At 42.3% G+C, this 17,717-nt stretch overlaps 1 protein-coding gene across 1 annotated transcript; it reads right to left on the reverse strand.

Moving 5' to 3' along the window:
• Positions 1–14,212: 14,212 nt before the first annotated feature.
• LOC148739938 (uncharacterized) lies at positions 14,213–17,583 on the reverse strand. The gene is made up of 4 exons (XM_088749610.1): positions 17,577–17,583; positions 15,169–15,492; positions 14,675–14,923; positions 14,213–14,331 (listed from the first exon to the last, which is right to left on the reverse strand). The coding sequence occupies exons 1-4, from the start codon at positions 17,581–17,583 to the stop codon at positions 14,213–14,215; spliced, it is 699 nt and encodes a 232-aa protein (XP_088605736.1).
• Between the last annotated feature and the right edge of the window lie 134 nt (positions 17,584–17,717).

Here is a 17,717-nt window from a genome sequence, read left to right on the forward strand (position 1 = left end):
AAAGGAAATTTTTCCTACTGATAGACGAATATGAGAGCATATTTGCAATGAACAATTCTGATTTAGGAAAATCAGATCTTATGAAACATGAAATTAACACTGGCGAGTATGCTCCGATGAAGCAGCTTCCTCGTCGCATACCACCACACAAGAGGGAGACCATAGATCAACAGCTGGACGAGCTTTTAGCAAATGGTAGAGTTCAAGAGTCACAGAGCCTTTAGAACAGTCCAGCTGTTTTAGTTCGATGGAAGTTACCGTATGTGCATCGATTACGGCAAACTGAATATGTGTACAGAAAAAGATGCAATGCCATTACCAAGGACCGATGATGTCTTGGAAGCATTGGGTGGTGGCAAATGGTTCTTCTGTCTCGATTTGGCGTCATGGTATTTGCAGATGCAAGTAAAAGAAGAACACAGACCCAAAACAGCGTTCTCGACCCATTGTGGACAATTCCAATGTAAGGTTATGCCATTTGGTCTCACGAATGGGCCAGCTAGCTTTACCAGAATAATGAATCAAGCACTCAGTGAACTAACTTGGACAAACTGTCTTGGGTATTTGGATGATATTATTATTTGGGCCCCTTCATTCAAGGAACATCTGCGTCGCCTACGTTTAGTATTTGATAAGATACGAACTGCTGGTCTCGAGCTGAAACCAACTAAGTGTCCGTTTGTAAAGAGAGAGGTTTCGTTCCTAGGGCATGTTGTCTCTTCAGAAGGGATCCAAACTGACCCTGACAAGGTTGCGAATCTCAGAACATGGCCATGCCCAGTAGACATCAAAGAGCTTCAAAGCTTCCTTGGTCTTGCAAGTTACTGTAGGCGGTTTATATCTGGATTCTCAATCATCGCAGAACCACTCTACAAATTGTCTAGGAAGGGTGTGTCTTTCTAGTGACAGATGGAACAAGAAAGTGTCCTCAATGAACTGAAACATCGCTTGAGAATTGCAACCGTCTTGGCATATCCCAATTGTATTCCTGATGCAGAGTTACTCGTACTTGACACAGATGCCAGCCAAAGCCTGGGCATTGGCGCTGTTTTATCTCAATTGCAATCCGATCGGACTGAGCGTGTGATAGCTTATGGGAGTCGTTCTTTGAGTGAGCACGAAAGGAACTATTGCGCGACTCGATTAGAGATGCTAGCTCTGGTAACCTATATGGACCATTTCCGCTATCACTTGTTGGGACGAAAAGTCTGCCTGAGAACTAGTCATTACTCATTAGTCTGGCTCATGTCTTTTAAAGAGCCTCAAGGACAAGTAGTTCGTTGGCTAGAGCGCCTACAGGAGTATGATTATGAGATACAACATCGCCCGTGGATGTTACACGACAATGCAGAAGCCTTGTCTAGAAGGCCTAGACGACGACATGGGAATGGTCCATCGTGTACTCCAATAGGACTATCCCAAGTTGCTGTTGTTACTAGAGACCTTGCGGCCAGTGAAACCTCAGGTGAAGTGAAAAATTGTTGGTTTCCAAAAGTAGTTGCACAAGCCCAAAGAGATGATCCAAAAATAAGCGTGGTACTTAGTCATTTGGTGAAATAGTGGAGGAAACCAGCTGTATAAGAACTTCAGTCAATGAGTAATGCTACCCGTGCTGTCTGGGCCCAGTTTCAACTGTTATTGTTACAACAGGGGGTTCTCTATTTTAAGTCAGCTGGCCACACTAATCAGACTAAGCTGAAGATGGTTTTACCGAAATATTTAGTGGAGAAGGCCCTTGTCGAAGTTCATGATGATGTTGCTGGTGCCCACCTAGGACGAACAAAGACTGTAATGAAGATGAAAGCTAGATTCTGGAGGCATGGCAAGACCAAGGAGGTGGATCGTTTCTGCGATCCACCTCCTTGGAGTTGAAGATAATTCAACCACATGGGATGAACACCTTGATTTCTGCATGATGGCCTATCGCAGTAGTGTTCATTCCTTCACGGGGCACACCCCGTTCTAGCTCCTTTTTGATAGAGAGATGAGGATACCTTTGGATGAAATGGTTGGTGGTGCCGAAGAAAATGGATGTTCCTACACTGACTTCCTCACTGATCTTGAAGAGGATCTTCAAACAGCGTATCGAGATGTTAGGAGAAATCTTGATGTGGCCCAGTGACGGCAGAAGGATGCCTATGACAAAAGAGTAAAGCACAAGGTTTATCAAGCTGGTGATCTTGTCCTACGCTACACGCCACAGTTGAAACCAGGGGAAGGATGCAAGTTTGACAGACAGTGGCAGGGGCCCTAGAAGATGGTAAAGCGGGTCACCGAAGTTACCTATTTGGTGAAGAAAGTTCAAGGACGCCCAAGGAGGTCCAGAGTGATCCATTTCAATAACCTACGGTTTTACCAGAGAAGAAAAGAGCCAACAGAAGGAGAAACTACTGGCACTACCACAAGTGCTGAGGGAGTAGAAACGGATCCCAAGGAATTTAAAGTCGAGCTAGATACCCAGACAATACCCTCAGCCAATGACTTACATCAGCCCTGTGACAGCGATTTTTTCAGGTCAGTGATCAACGTGGTTCTAAGGTTGTTGTAGACATGCAAGCGGCTAACAGTGATGTGGATACCCTACCCAGGCAAAATGACACCCCTTTCAAATGGAGTGGATGCCTCAGACCAAAGAGGTGGCGGTAATCACAAGGTGGAGGAAGGGGAGGCCACCTGCCAGAGCCAGCGGCCGGCGCGGGTGAGTAGACCCCCCGACCGTTATGGCGAATAAATTCTCAGTAGCATCCAAGAGATCGTCGCACGTCTTCAACGCTTGAAGACAAACAGAGCATGGAAAAGGAGCGGATGAGGAAACTGAAGCCGAAATTTTTAAAGAAAGCAAAGGCATTGCGAAACATTTAGACAGCCTCCACTCATGATATTTTGTATTTTCTGTTTTGTTTCAAGAACTAGGCATTTCAAGTTTCATCGGACACTTTCTATCGTTTACTCTGAATCAGGAGTTTCAGACTTATTTTGGAGAGGTCGATGTAAGAGAAGGACTGAATAGTTTTACTTATACCTAGTATGCTTCGGTTCCGAGATTGTTGTTTTCGAGGTGTGTTCTTAGTCGTCGAATAAAAAGCTACCATCTGCGTTTATAATTTAGTATCCTGGATTAAAGTGTCAATTGTCGGCTTAGAGATATTTTCTTACAAGGCTGAATGACTTCAGTGTCCCTTTAAGACTGTTGATGGTTTACAGTCAGCCATTCGATTATAGTTATGCATAGTCCTGCAAGTAACTTGGTGGCCTTGAGAACTGTTTAGATCTCGTGGTCCTGGACTCTATTTCTTGGGGCTTGTCTGGTGTTAGAGATCGAACCTTGACCTTTCTTGGTATTGCCATTATGGGTTTGTCTACCTGTTTAGGAACTGTTTGAGACTCTGCTGATGGGGTGCCAGAATATCGCCTGGAATTGCTCAGATGGATGGCCGTTGGCGAACATCTTTTGCATCTAGGAAGTATTCCGAGGTTCTTTACTCCAAGCTCTGTAAGGCTGGGTCACAACTCGTCTCTCTGTCTGGTTTTCCTTAGGTTAATAGTCTAAAACAGGAAGAAAGTGGATGGCAAGCTCCTGACAGTGTCAGCTGGAAACAAATCTTTCCCTGGCCTGTGGCGCATCTCCTACTCACACTGTTCGAGTCGCGACGAGAGGCGCTGTAGCCTATTGTGAGCTGATACTGATAGCTCCTGCAAAATAGGGACCAGGGGTTTTTATCAGTCTACTGCCGGATGGCTTCTCAGCCGAACACATATCGGTGGTTATGCTTTATACCAAAGACTGTGACTAAAAATTCCTTTTCGATCTGTGATTGCTTTCTCTCTGCCAACATAAGAGTCCTACTTGAAAATGTCACTGGTTAACAATGCTGCATTAATAGAAAGCTAAGCCCATCCTTGGACAAATCTCATTGGTCCTCCGTTGGATCATTCTAACTTAAATACTGGTACTTTGCGAAGAAATGTCTGATCTCTTCGAAGGGAACTTTCTGCTAATGGTTGCAGATCCACCTACCATTCTTGTGTGTTAGGCAGCGTAGTGCTTCCAACAATTATGAAAGGATTCGTAGCCTTATAAATCTCTGCACTGCTGGCACTTCTTCCGGTCGCTCTACCATGACTATTACGTCAGCTTACCTTGGAACTGCCTTTCCCTTGGTTCTTCGTCATCACACGTCCAATAAATGTCGCTTCCCGTTAATAGAATTCTAGCTTCTCGTTAATTAGCTTGATGTGTTTTTCCCAACAACAGTCCTATTCTAGTATGAAATTTGTTTAGCGCTCATAAATTGTGTTCGTCTCGCCTTGGTAGTAATTATTTCAAAACTTCAAAACTTTATCGGTCCAACCTTTCTTTTCATTGGAGGCGAAGGGTAAACCAGACTGGATATTGAGGGTTCCTGGCCCGAGACATATGACGAAAGCTACCACTCGATAGTCTTCCAGCCTAGAGTGTGAATTCTGTTTGAAGCTTTTTTTTAGATCTCCGCGAAGATCTAGCCTCGGCACAACTGAAAGATTTGAGGATTTGCTGCGGTGTTTGAGGTTTGGAACTGATGAGTTGCTGCTGCAATCTGCTTGCGACGTCCGATAATCTCAAGGTTCTGTCGGCGTGTTTCAGTCTAAACTTAGCTTAAGTTCGACTAAAATTTATTCAAAATGCTGCTATGCCCTGTTGAGAAGTCATTAGCCAAGGATGTTATTAGCGCGTACAGCAAAAATGCCGCTAATAAACTGAGTCGAGAACGTCGCCCTGTTTATTTGTGCCTCAGAAGTGACTTAGCAGTCGTTACAAAGAGATGTCAACGTTATATTTGTTCTTGATTATCCTAAACTCGGCTCTGTAAAGATCGCCAACGCTATTTTTCGCTTTCAAAAATATCTTTAAAGGAAAACAAAATTATCTTCTTTGAGAGTTATGCAAAAAGCTATAGAACTGATACGACAAGTAAGATAATAACATGAATCCACATGGGCGATTAAACTTTATAATTATTCCATTCCAGTTGGGTGTCGTGTCTATAGATTCATCAATCAATATTACAGCTAGTTAAATAATTTATGTATGTAATTTATGTATTTAACAACTCTACGGGACAGACACGCCCATTTACGCCAGATTTATTTTCATAGACTCCGGAATGAGATTCACCCCTTGCATTTTATGCTCCCCAAACAGGAGGAGGTTGTGCATAACTATAATCTTACATCTGGCATTAGCCGCTCCACACGTCCTACTTGTAAGACCAAGCGAACGCAGGAATTTTGTCACGCATAAGTATACTTAGTGGCTTGTACAATTATACCTTCTAGTATTTATTGGATTTATTGTATTATATTTTAGTGTTATATGTTTTGTAAATAGCCCTGTAATTGAGCCATTCTAGTTATTGCTGCAATGATCCTTAATAAACAGTCAATTAGTCAATAATAAGTATGCGATTTGAGTAGCTGTCATTAGATGTTAACTATATCTCAGCTCCACTCATTGTTCTTCATAATTTTCAAAGTATAATTTCCAAATCGTCGTAATTTTTCCCCTTGTTTACTGAATACTTCTCATTCAGGAAAGTACGTCTCTTTTGAGGACCACCTTGTTAGAGTTGCAAAGCATTTTGAACTTATTTATGATGAAATCATGCCGAAACCAAGTGACACACAATACCGTATAAATTTGTAAAGTTCGAGGTATTTTGTTCTCGGCACCTTTTCATTTTTGGCTGAGAAAAATCTCAGACAGCTAGGTAAATTTATGATTCTCCTAATTCTAGAGGTAAGTCTACCGTGTCGCTAAAAGTCATTTCTTTGGTCTAAAGAGAAAGGTATATTACTGGAGAGTCAATCTAATATCGAAGGAGTTTATTATGTAAATTCAGTTGTAGAAATCAGCTGCTTTTGAATTGTCAAGAGTGGACCCAAACTTGGAGAAACGCGCGACCTTTAGGTTAACAATCTAAAAGTGGCGAGTTACTTCACTTGTCACACTGGCGAACAAGTGAGTTATAACAAGGAGTTTGCTGATCGAGCCGTTTATTAATTCACCTGAATAGAAAAAAACCTTTTTTTCGAAAGGAGAATTGCTCGGAATAGAAAGGCGTAACTACTAAATGGGGTGAGCTCATTATGGCGGGGTCGAACTCGAGGTGGGAGAAGCCTCTGTGAGCCTTACTGGAGGGAAAGTGGAACCAGTAGCTCAAAACCTCTTGTTGACCAGAGGTAAAGACTCAACTGGTGACTCGGAACAATAGTGCGTAAGATGCAAGGGAACCAGAACACGATGGTAAATGAGACAATTTGGATAGGGACAAGGTTATCCAACATAGTTATGAGGTACTCTTTTTTCCAGACAGTGATGTCTGGAGAGTCACGGTAAGAGGTAAGAAATCAATTCAGGTATATTTTAGCGTATTTGTGTAAAATGCAGACGGTTTGGGGAAGTCATAACTTACAGGAGACGAAATGACTTGGCGCTGCTATTGTAGATCTCTCTGGGAAAAGTCTTCTAGGCCACTTTTACGATTCCTCTGCACAATTATACATAAAGAAGAAAAATAGAGTCTTGACTTACAGCACTTTCAACCGGGTATAGGCACTGAAAATGCCTTGGGGAAGGTCACTCAGCTTGTTATTGCTTAGGTTCCTGTTAAGAATTCGTTAGAAACGTGTATATATAGTACATGCTGAATAGAAGGAGGAAAATGACACCTGAACGTTAAAGCTTTTTATTGCCACAATAGAAAAGTAAACATCTAGACATGAGCATGCTTGTGGTGACGAGTTTGCAGTATCTGTCTTGTTTTTTTATTATTATGATTATGATTATTATTATTATTATTATTACTATTATTATTGTCATTATTATCATTATTATTATTATCATTATTTATTTTCGCCGATCGCGGCGATCGGCGAGTAAAATCGGTGTGTAAAATCGCCGATATCTCACATGCCAGATCTCAAAGATTTTATTCAGCGATCGCGGCGATCAAATACGCTGGGAACGGCAAATAAAATCCCCAGGTGTGTCGCCGGCTTTCGGCAGACAACTTTAACTCGATTTAATTTTCTTTTTTTTTTTTAATCATTCACATTTATTTCGGTGACTTAATATAGGTTGCTTTCAGTTTTATGTGTTTCTGCTGCAATGTTTGTTTCAAATTGAGTGTTACAACCTCAGGGCAAAATAAGTGCTTCTTTCCAGAGTTTTAACAAAGTTTACCCTGTTTGAGTAACTCAGTATAGCAACCCCTCAGTTTTCTTCTTGTTATTAGAGCTGCACCATTTATAAGAGACCATCAAGTCAAGTGACTAAGTCCCAAATGTAAGACTTATTCTTGCGCCAATCTCTCTTGAATTATAAAGGATGCCTTTGAGTATAGAGCCTTTTGGGGAGGCATTCCTTGAGATAAATCCATTACTGCTACGGGCGACTAATTCTAACAAGCATACTTTTTAGCACGGCGAAACGACACGAAACGGCGAAACAATATGGTTAAAAATGCAAATAAAACATTGATCGAAAACTTTTTACAATATAAACTAAACTAAATACACAAGGAGAGCTACAACGAAAACAACGATGAAAAATACATAATACAAAACTTGCATTTGTTGAGATGTTGCTAATCCTGCCTGGTGGCGAACCAGCTGCACGGAGCGAAAGCCTAATTATACGAAATTACACTGCACCGAGAAAAACTACACTGGGAAAAACTGCACAAACTCCGATGAATAATAAGGTTTAAATACAAGCTACGTTACGTAACGTTACGTAATGACTCAAAGAGAGCGCACAAAAAACTTTATTGCAAGTAGCACTACTGCACAAGAAACGATAAAACAAAAAATAATGCGTAGCGATCTACACCAGCCCCTAATTGTTGAGCCACGAGTGAAACACTTACAAATACAATACTGCGAATGCGTTCTTTTATCGTGAATTATTCGGAAACAAGCATAACACTGTTCTGTTTGATCTGGCCACTGTCTGGAGATACTACTACTACAAACTTAATGTTCAGTTTCTTCAGAATCCTGACGTTCAATTTTGAGACACAGTTTGGAGAGCAGCAGGAACAAATGGTTGGGTGTTAAGGGTTGCTCGTCCTGCGGGTCACTGGAAAGGGTTGTAATTGGACGACTATTCATAATGCTTTCAATCTCGCAAGGTCGCGAGAATCTCATTGTCGGTGATTTGCTCTCGGAGGAAAGCTTGCAAAAATTTCTCGCGTGGTGCGAATGCAACGCTCCCATACACCGCCCAGATGTGAGCCATGAGGGGGGTTGAAAGACAACTCAATATTCCTCTGCAACAAATGCTAATGGATGTCTTCCTGGTTGCAAGCCTTGACATATTCGCGGAGCTCTCTCTCACCACTGGTGAAGTTCGTTCCGTTGTCTGAACGGATCTTCCGGACCTGACCTCTCCTTGCTGTAAACTGTCTTAGGGCTAGCAAAAAGGAATCCATATCCAGGCTGTGCGTGACTTCAATATGCGCAACTCGAATCGAGAGACAAGTGAAACTGACCTAATATCTCTTAGCCAGGCTTCGTCCGCGCCGTACTTGAAAAGGGCCAAAGTAATCGACACCTACAGATGTAAAAGGTGACTGGCCCATGGTGAGACGGTCCTCTGGAAGATCGGCCATCCTCTGCTCACATTCACAGCCCTGGCGCCTCCGGCAACTTACACACCTTGACAACACCGTTTTGACAGTGGATCCTACTTTGACAATACAGAATCGTTCACGTAGTAGGCCAATTACGTGTTCTTTTCCGGAGTGCCCGGAGATATGATGATAGTGCTTCACTATCAGGTAGGATTCATGATCGTTCTTTGGTAGAATGATCTGGTGCTTGGCATCAATAGTATTGAGGCTAGGTATAGTCTCCCACCAATGCGCAGTAGGCTATCGATCAAAACTGGGTCTAATCTGCGAAGGTTGCTGTTGTTCTTGACGTGCGGTAAACCTTCATTCGCAGATTTGGTGAGTGAGCTTATCTCTTCAATAAAGTGATGTTGCTGAACACACTTGAGAATCTCCAGTTCTACCTTCTCCATTTCTTCGACGGTAACTTGCCTTTTTGACGGGGTCGAAGTAGGATTCGTTAACTTTTCGCCTTTACTAGCCAACAGCTTACTTTTGAGATAGCACAGAAACCAAGCGATAGATTTCTCCAGGTGATACCAGGAGAAAGTTGTCCGGAAATACTCTACCTAAGGGCTGAAGGGCTGAGCCACTAGTGTCGCTTTAACCTTCACACTTAACTTTACTTCTAGATCTAAATCCGAAAGGCTACCCATGGTCTCAGGGTCTGAAGGCCAGAGCTCTCTTGGCATCCATAGAATATCTGGTCCCTTTATCCAATGCTCAGAATTAAGAAGAGCTTCCGCTGAAAATCCTCTAGAAAGGTCGTCGCTTGGGTTTTGCTGACGGCTTACATGTCTCCACTGGTCCAGGCGTGACCCGTCTCGAATGATGGCTACACGATTAACCACGAAGGTGTGGAACCTTTTGTTCTCGTTCTTAATATAGTGACACAGACGTAGTGTCTGTCCAGAAGGTTGGGTCGTCAGTTAATGGCAAGTCGATCTTTGTCTTCAAAACTTTGTCTAACCGTACAGAAATTGTCGCGACCGACAGCTCTAAGCGAGGAACCGTGACTTGCTTAAGTGGCTCCAGTCGTAGATATGACACTGATCCGCAGCCAATTTCGGAGGCGTCGGAGAAGGGGTAAATCTGACTGGACACAATCTCCGTAAAGTCGGCTGGTTTGAGGCAACGATCACAAAATGCGACAGTTTAAGGACATCTGAAAGCCATCTTTGCCACTGCTCGCGATACTCTGTTGGCACTTTGTCATCCCAGCCTAATTTTATTCGGCATAAATCTTGCAAAATCTCCTTGCCAATCAGTACGAAAGGTCCAAGAAAACCAAACGGATCGAAGACTGAACCAACGACAGACAATACGCCTCTCCGAGTGGGGGGTTTGTGCTCAAGGTTAACATTGCAGCCAAACGTGCCATTTTCTATCCTCCACTGAAAACCAAGCGCGCGCTCATTTAGCAACTCATCCTTTCGAAGTTCTAGCTTCTTGATTTCTTGGCCGCGCTCCTGCATGGGGATACTTTCCAGAACATCTCGGCTGCTGCCAACCCACTTTTTCAATCGAAAACCACGCGGCAGCAAGCTGCACAATTCATAAACGTGGGCGATAGCAACTGTCACTGACGGAAGGAATTTTAAACAGTCGTTTACGTAAAAGTTGCGTCTGACGGTATTTATCACGTTACAGGAGAAGTGTTGCTCATTATAATCCGCCGTCTTCCGGAGCGCGAATTTGGCGCAGACTGGCGACGACACAGCACCAAAAAGATGAACGATCATCTGATATTCCGCCAAAGCACGTGATAGGTCGCCGTCTGGCCACCACAGAAAACGAAGAAATGAACGGTCGCAATCGGGAACTTTCACCTGGTGAAACATGGCTTCAATGTCTGCCATAAAAGCGATACGCTGTCGGAACCTAATAAGGACGCCCAACGGTGAGTTAGTAAGATCTGGACCTTTCATCAGCTGTTCATTGAGAGAATTTCCTTGGTGCTTTGCCGAGCAATCAAAAACCACACGAGTTTTCCCGGGCTTATGTGGGTGGTAAATTCCATGGTGGGGGATGAACCATGTCTTGCCTTTTTAGCCTGTCTCCCTTTGGTGACCAGGTACTCCTTGAGCATATCCTTTGGCGACAATATCATGTATGAAGGTCTTCTAGTCATCATGAAACGTTGGGTTCTTCTCTAACTTCCTCTTTACCGCCCTGATACGCTGTTCTGTCTGGACACGGTTGTATGGAACTGGACTTTGCCAATCTTTGAGGTGCAAGGCGATCTGGGAAAACCATTCTTCAAATTTGAGGATTCCTTCATTTTTTCCATAAACGGTGTTCTTCCTAAGATAGCTCCGTCTACTTATCAGCAATTAACTTATCGAAGTCGCTATTGTAGAAATCTTTTACCAGCTGTTGTAGTTCGGTGTCGACTTTGATAAGAAAGCTTGACGCCCGGACGCCAAGGCGATGTGGAGTCAAGGGCCAGTAACTGCCCATCCAACCCTCGTACTCAAAGCGTAAAGTCCACCCCCTGACTATGTTTTATATCCAAGGGATCAAGGACTTCAGGAACATCACATGCTAAAAATAGACCAACATCTACATCGACTATGTGCAGGTGCAATCCGCTAAAGTCTGGCCATTTGTTCTCGCTGTTTTGAGTGGATATGTTTTTACTCGACACTGGTATGCTGGGCATTGTGAAAATTGTTGGAAGATCAACAAAAACGTTTTCGTCCAAATCAGAAATGGTGAGACCAGTAACGACAAAATTATCCACAAGACTGTCCTTCTTTTCCAAGGTAGTTAAGGAGATTGTGGTTTTTGTACTGTTCGTTCCTAGCTGTCTCATCAAGGCTTCCGTGCAAAACGTTAATGTTCAGGAACTACGACTGTCTTAAAAGGCATATGTGCCTACTGGGGTTTCCCTTCCTTTAAGCCAGACTTTCACTGAACCAACAGCCATAGCTGTCCTCGAAAAGCTTGCATCAGCGTGGGTTTTCCCATCTGGGTTTCCCAATGCGTTTTGAACGCACTTTACTCCCTCGCAAGTCGACCTCGTGCTAGTAAATGGGCCGCCAACTTGCTGACTTCTAGCCACAGAGTTTGTGTGCAGAACCAAGGGATGTCTCCTAACGCAGTTGGGGAAAGTGCAAGTTTTCTTTGCTGGGCAATTCTCTGCTGTGTGATCATTGCACAGACAACCAAAGCAGAGTTTCTTTGACTTTAGAAATTCTATTCTGTCTGCGTATGGACGGCCTCCTAGAGAACTACAATTCTCCAATGTGTGAGCTGCGTTGCAATACAAGCACGATGGTTCTCCCACTATACGATGTGAATCACGAGGGGTGGTAGTGTTGGCAGGTGCATTCTGACCTCTGTGTACTTGTGCCGCGAAACTAAGCTCTCCTGGCCTTTTCGTTGCAGATCCTCTCTGTGAACGACCGTCACGCCCATCTAAATTCGGCTTCGAGTCCTCGACGATCCTTCCAAAGACAGGATTAGTGTTGATTCTAGCTTCTTTATCCACGGACAAAATCTCGGAACTTAACCGATCTACCCTCTTCCTCCATTATGGCATCGACTGCACGGCACCATCCTATTCTCACACTGAAAGGCGGCTTTAGGACCAGCCTTCTAATGACGTCTGGCTGTTCGAGCCTAGACAGGTGCACGCTCCCCTCCATGGCGTTCTTACATCTCGTAAGGAAAAGATAGAATCTATTCAGTCCGGCCCATCCTTCGCCTTTACTTCAGGCCAACTTAAAGCTATGTTTTCATACGCAGCCACGATGCGAAAATGGTCTCCAAATTTTTTCTTCAGCCGACGAGCTTTGAGGTTTCCGTTATCAGGAGACAGGTACTGGATAGATTTAAAAAGCTCCTTAACGTCTGCACTGGTAAACTGTTCTAGGTAGTAGAGCCTCTCACTGCTACTCGATGTCTTGGACTCAATGATGTTTTCGAAAGCTGTAATGAAGAGACTGTACCCCATCGGTTCGCCGTCAAACATAGGTACTTTGGGATGGGGAAGTGAACTTTTCCTCTGTTGTGTCACCAGCATCTCCATGACCTTTTTTTGTTGTTGCTGCAGTACATTCCGGTGCTGGTGTAGCTCCAACATCTCATTGAACGCTCTTTCGCTTGATGAGGATTCATTAGAGCGATTTCAATCAGAACGGGGACTCTTAGTAGTAACGGCTTGCGGGCGCTGTTGCCACTCCGATGCCTCCGGGCTCAAGGTTTAATGAGCTTGCGGGACTGATAGTGACGGAACCCCGCGCGCGTGGACTTCGGACATGATAGAGCAACTACCGTCCGCCTAGACTCTACTGCACCTGACTGTGGATTTAGGTTTACGTTAACCTGATCTGCATCAGCTAAACTCGGGTCAGACTACAACGAACCACCCACGACTTCGGGTCTATTACGGTTGCTAAGGCCTGTTCTCTGGCCTGCGACATGGCAATCTCCGTTTTCAAAGTTAACGCCTTTTCTCTTGCTGAAGACGAAACTTCTGTTCTTCGAAGGACTGGCGTTTGCTGAAGGCTGCTGCTTCCCCTCTTAACTCTGCGACGCGAGTGGCCTCCCTTGCTTTCGCCGTTGATAGAGATGAGGCACCGATCCTATGCAAAACACTGCCTCTGCGTGAACCGCTACGACTAAAACCCCGAGATACTTCTGGTGACTCAAAAGCTGACCGAGAACCAACCTCACTAACTGAATCCTCTGGGTTAACTTGAACATTCAACTGAAGCACCTCTTCAGCTCTAGCGGTCCATTCCTGAACTCTCTGAACAAAGTCATCCTTTATCACAGCTTCGTGATCTAAGGATTCCCGACATCTGGCGATGCAAGTCTCATCATGAATGGATGACATGTACAGAATGTGTGCCTCTTTAAATTTCTCGAAAGCGACTATAAACTCCGTAAATTTACCCTTCACGCAGTCAATGTTCTGCACATCTGACAACAGGGCCTCGACTTCACTTTTCTTGACGGTCACTGTCGAGAGAAGGCCTGATCTTGAATTATTAGGGCGAAGAAGCTTGCTGTACAGCGCGTCTTCATCAAGTACTGACATAGTGAATTGAATACATTTGCCGAATAAATTTCTAACGATATTACTGCCACGGGCGATTATTTCTAGCTAGCATAATTTTTAAATCGGCGAAACAACACGGTTAAAACTGCAAATTAAAGAGCGAACGAAAACCTATTACAATATAAACTAAACTAAATACACAAGGAAAGCTATAATGAAAAGAACGATGAAAACTACACGATACAAAACTTACATTTGTTGCGATGTTGCTAATCCTGCCTATTGGCGAACGAGCTGCACGAGGCGAAAGCCAAAATATACAAAGCTACACTGCACCGAGCAAAATTACATTGGGAAAAACTGCACAAAATATAATGAGCAATACGGTGTAAATACATGCTACGTTACGTAACGTTACGTAATGACACAAAGAAAGCGCACTCAAAACTCTACCACAACTAGCACTACTACACAAAAAACAATAAAGAAATAATAACGCGTAGCGATCTACACAATCTTTTATTGAAGTGTAACTGTTTCCTTTTAGTTTTACTCACAAATTTTCTACTGCTGGTGGAAAATTCCACGGAACTGAGGAGAGTTTTTTCCCACCGCAGCTCCCAAAGATGATAGTTTCTTGAAAGACCTCACATTCGCACGGGTCTGGGCACTCTAATTAAATACATATGGTTAGATTACCGCTGAAATTAATTACCATGAAAGGCCTCATATTTGAAGGGTGTAGTTACTTGCTCGGGTGATGAAGAATATTCTGTTCAAACAAGACATCATGGTAAAGTCACAACTACCAAAATTAGTCGTACACTTCTGAGTTACGGCGTAGGATTACCCCAAAAAAGAACAAGGATGGTTCAAAAACTGAGTCAAAGCGAAAAGGCTCGATAAAATTCAACAACCAATGTAGTTTGACCATTTATTGGGCGGTTTAGGCAGTCGGATTATAAAAAGCGCTGGACTCCACAGTTCTATTAAACAGCGATTAAAGAGACCTCACCTTTAGTACTGAGGCTGATCTCTTTTCTTAACATCTCTTCACCACTTCGAACTTCGCAGGTGTAATTCACGTTGTTATCTGATGTTATTTTGAGCTGAAATCTTATGCTGGTGCTATTTTGAACAGCGACACCTTTTTTTCTCCAGATAATGTATGGAGCCGGCGCACCTTTCACAGGGCACCATAGGCTAGAGGTTTTGTTCAGAAATACAAACTGCGTCCTCAGTACCTGGTTCATGGTTGGTAGGACTAGAAAAGGTAAAGAATTGTTGGAATGATTATGGCATACAGAACCTTCAAACCGTAGACACAGTATCTGAGGAGTGAAAAAATGAACATGCATCTATGATAATAACTATAATCGTCCTGAAATTTATTGCTCTGGCCAAGGTAACATAGGTCCTCTAATTATCTCCTCCGTCTCGCTCTGTCACTGCCTATTTGGCTATCCGTTTTATCTCCAATTTTGAGCCATTGTACTTAGAAATGATTACCTGTTTCATTGAAGTATCTGCTAGTGTAATATGCGGTAAAATTATAAAGCTTATGGGGAAAAAATCTCAACGACATGTATCGTCCACTAGATCGCACTAGGCCAGTTTTGTATTCTCCACAGAATACACCAAGAACATTGGCTGACTGATTATTGCCATCACGGATCTCAAGATATTCTTTCCAAACACATGGAAGTGGATAATGGCTACGCATGGTAAAGTTTAATTTTACGTATTGTCCCTGTGGCACTGAGAGAACTTGTTCTCCATCAGAAACTTGGACTTCTTCCCATTCTTGTGTTTGCTTGGAATACTCCAACAAACCTGCAATGATAGCAACAAGTCAATTACTGCGGTTGCAATAAAAAAACAATTGATTATAAGATATTAAAAACGAAATGTGAAAGGGTCTGGATGAAAAAATACTTCTTTGCTTAGGTATTAGACTACTGGCACATCTCATGTGATAATATAAAGCCCCACATTTATACTCTTGAGAAAAAAGGGAGAGGTAGTCCCTATGAATCGCTCTCTGCTCGAACTTAAACAAAAATCTTGACAATAAAAAAAAATCACTAAAATAGAAGATTTAAACACATTCAAATACCCTTTCACGGAGGCTATCCTAGAGGTAAGGTTTTCCTTTCACAGTAAAGATTAAAGATAAAAAAATCAGGAGCTCTGTAAAAATATCTAGGTGAAGAACATAAGAGTAATCGGTCTTTGGTCAGGGCTGGAGCAGATCAGGATCAGGTAGCCATTCCTATTATAATCTGAAAACTTGCCATCGATTAAAACTTAAGCTGAGAATGTAGTTTCCTCGCGTGTAACGTTTTTTAAAGGATATAGAAAAGTGGTTCATCCCTGGCTTTAAAGTATATTAATCTGGAGAGAAGAGCGAAGCTATGGAGATAAGCCTTATCTTCATAACTTCGCTCTTCTTTCCAGATTTCATCCCTCCGTTCCACCTTTCACTATTTTCCTTTCGCCTTCTTGTGCCGTTCTTCGCAAATTCGCAAAATCTGACTTCCCTATTTCAGTCACCTCCTTCGACGAATTTTCACACTCATAACCTCCATATCCTTCTTTTTCTCCCAACAAATCCCCGGTCCCTCTTAACCCTCCTCATCAGACAAAAAAATATTTATCGAAGCTAAAATTGTCGGCAACATTTGAGAATAGTTGAAGAGCTTACAGAAAACGAGGATAAAACTCCATTTGGCCATTGAAGATACCACCACAATGTATTTCACTGTATCTGCTAAATAAGTAACATCAATATGTTTAGGATTTTTCCGGGTGAGCTTCAAAAACCGACGGATTGTCGTCAATAACAACAGCAACAAAAGTAAAAAGATCAGAACTTCTTTTTCTGGATTGGTCGAAAATTTCTGGTTATTCTGTTATTAATTTATTCTAGATAGTTCATGAATGGTGAATCTCGTTTTTAGGGATGAACTGTAGTGTACTTGTTTTTTTTCTCATAATATAAATATAAATATACATATATATTTATATATTTATATTTATATTTTTATATATTTATCTTGATTAAAATTGTGAAGGTGACTACAAGCATTCAAATTATCTCACAGATGACTTCCTTAGATATATTATCTGTGAGATAATTTGAATGCTTGTAGTCACCTTCACAACTTTAATCAAACTTACACCTACTTGGATGTAGGTAGCTTTTTTTAATTTTCCAAGAAAAATCGTTTCCTTTTCATTTTAGTCAAAAGAGTGGTGGCAGTAGCGAGTTCCTATTCGTTTTCTCGTCAAACTTCTTGTATTTTTTCCCTATATTACCTCAAATATACGTACAAACTCTTTGTAAAGCGGATAATTATTATTTTCTCCTTCCTTGGCAAAAGTATCACGGAAAAAGATTGGAAGCCAGTTAGAGTATGTCGATGAGTTGATTTTATCAGGTTTAAACTATGCAGCCATCAAAATGTACACACAATGGGATCGGTCTCTTAATTCTCGCTGAAACGTACTGAAATAAGAAACAAGAATTTTAATTTGATCGTTGAGCTTCGTTACGAAATGAACAGAAAACTAATTTTTAATTCATGGCGACCGATATATATATACATACAAAGCTTTGCTTTCATGTCCAAATTGAGCACTCTATCTAGGATGAGTCATTGTCGTTGCAATTGCGCATGCTCACTGGTTTACTCTAGTTTGAGCACTCTGGCATGGCTTAGACGATACCACAAAGGTTGGGTCGTTTGGGGTGACCGTCTCGGTTCTCCCCCATCCTAGCATTAGCACTGCACTGATGAGGCCCAGAAGGCCGAAACAGTACTGTCTGCAGTTAGTTATATATATATATATATATATATATATATATATATATATATATATATATATATATATGTACATTTTTTTTTCTGACTCACAATGCATTGAGATAAATTTCCATAAGTATATTATATTCTTCACAGCGGGCAAAAGCAAGGCTTGCACAAAGCTATGGGCTCCAACCCAGTCAATATTCCCTCTCTATTTGTGTGACCCAGTTTACTTTTGACATTGTCAAC

Source organism: Stylophora pistillata, chromosome 2 (assembly GCF_964205215.1).
Source record: "Stylophora pistillata chromosome 2, jaStyPist1.2, whole genome shotgun sequence".
Taxonomy (NCBI): Eukaryota; Metazoa; Cnidaria; class Anthozoa; order Scleractinia; family Pocilloporidae; genus Stylophora; species Stylophora pistillata.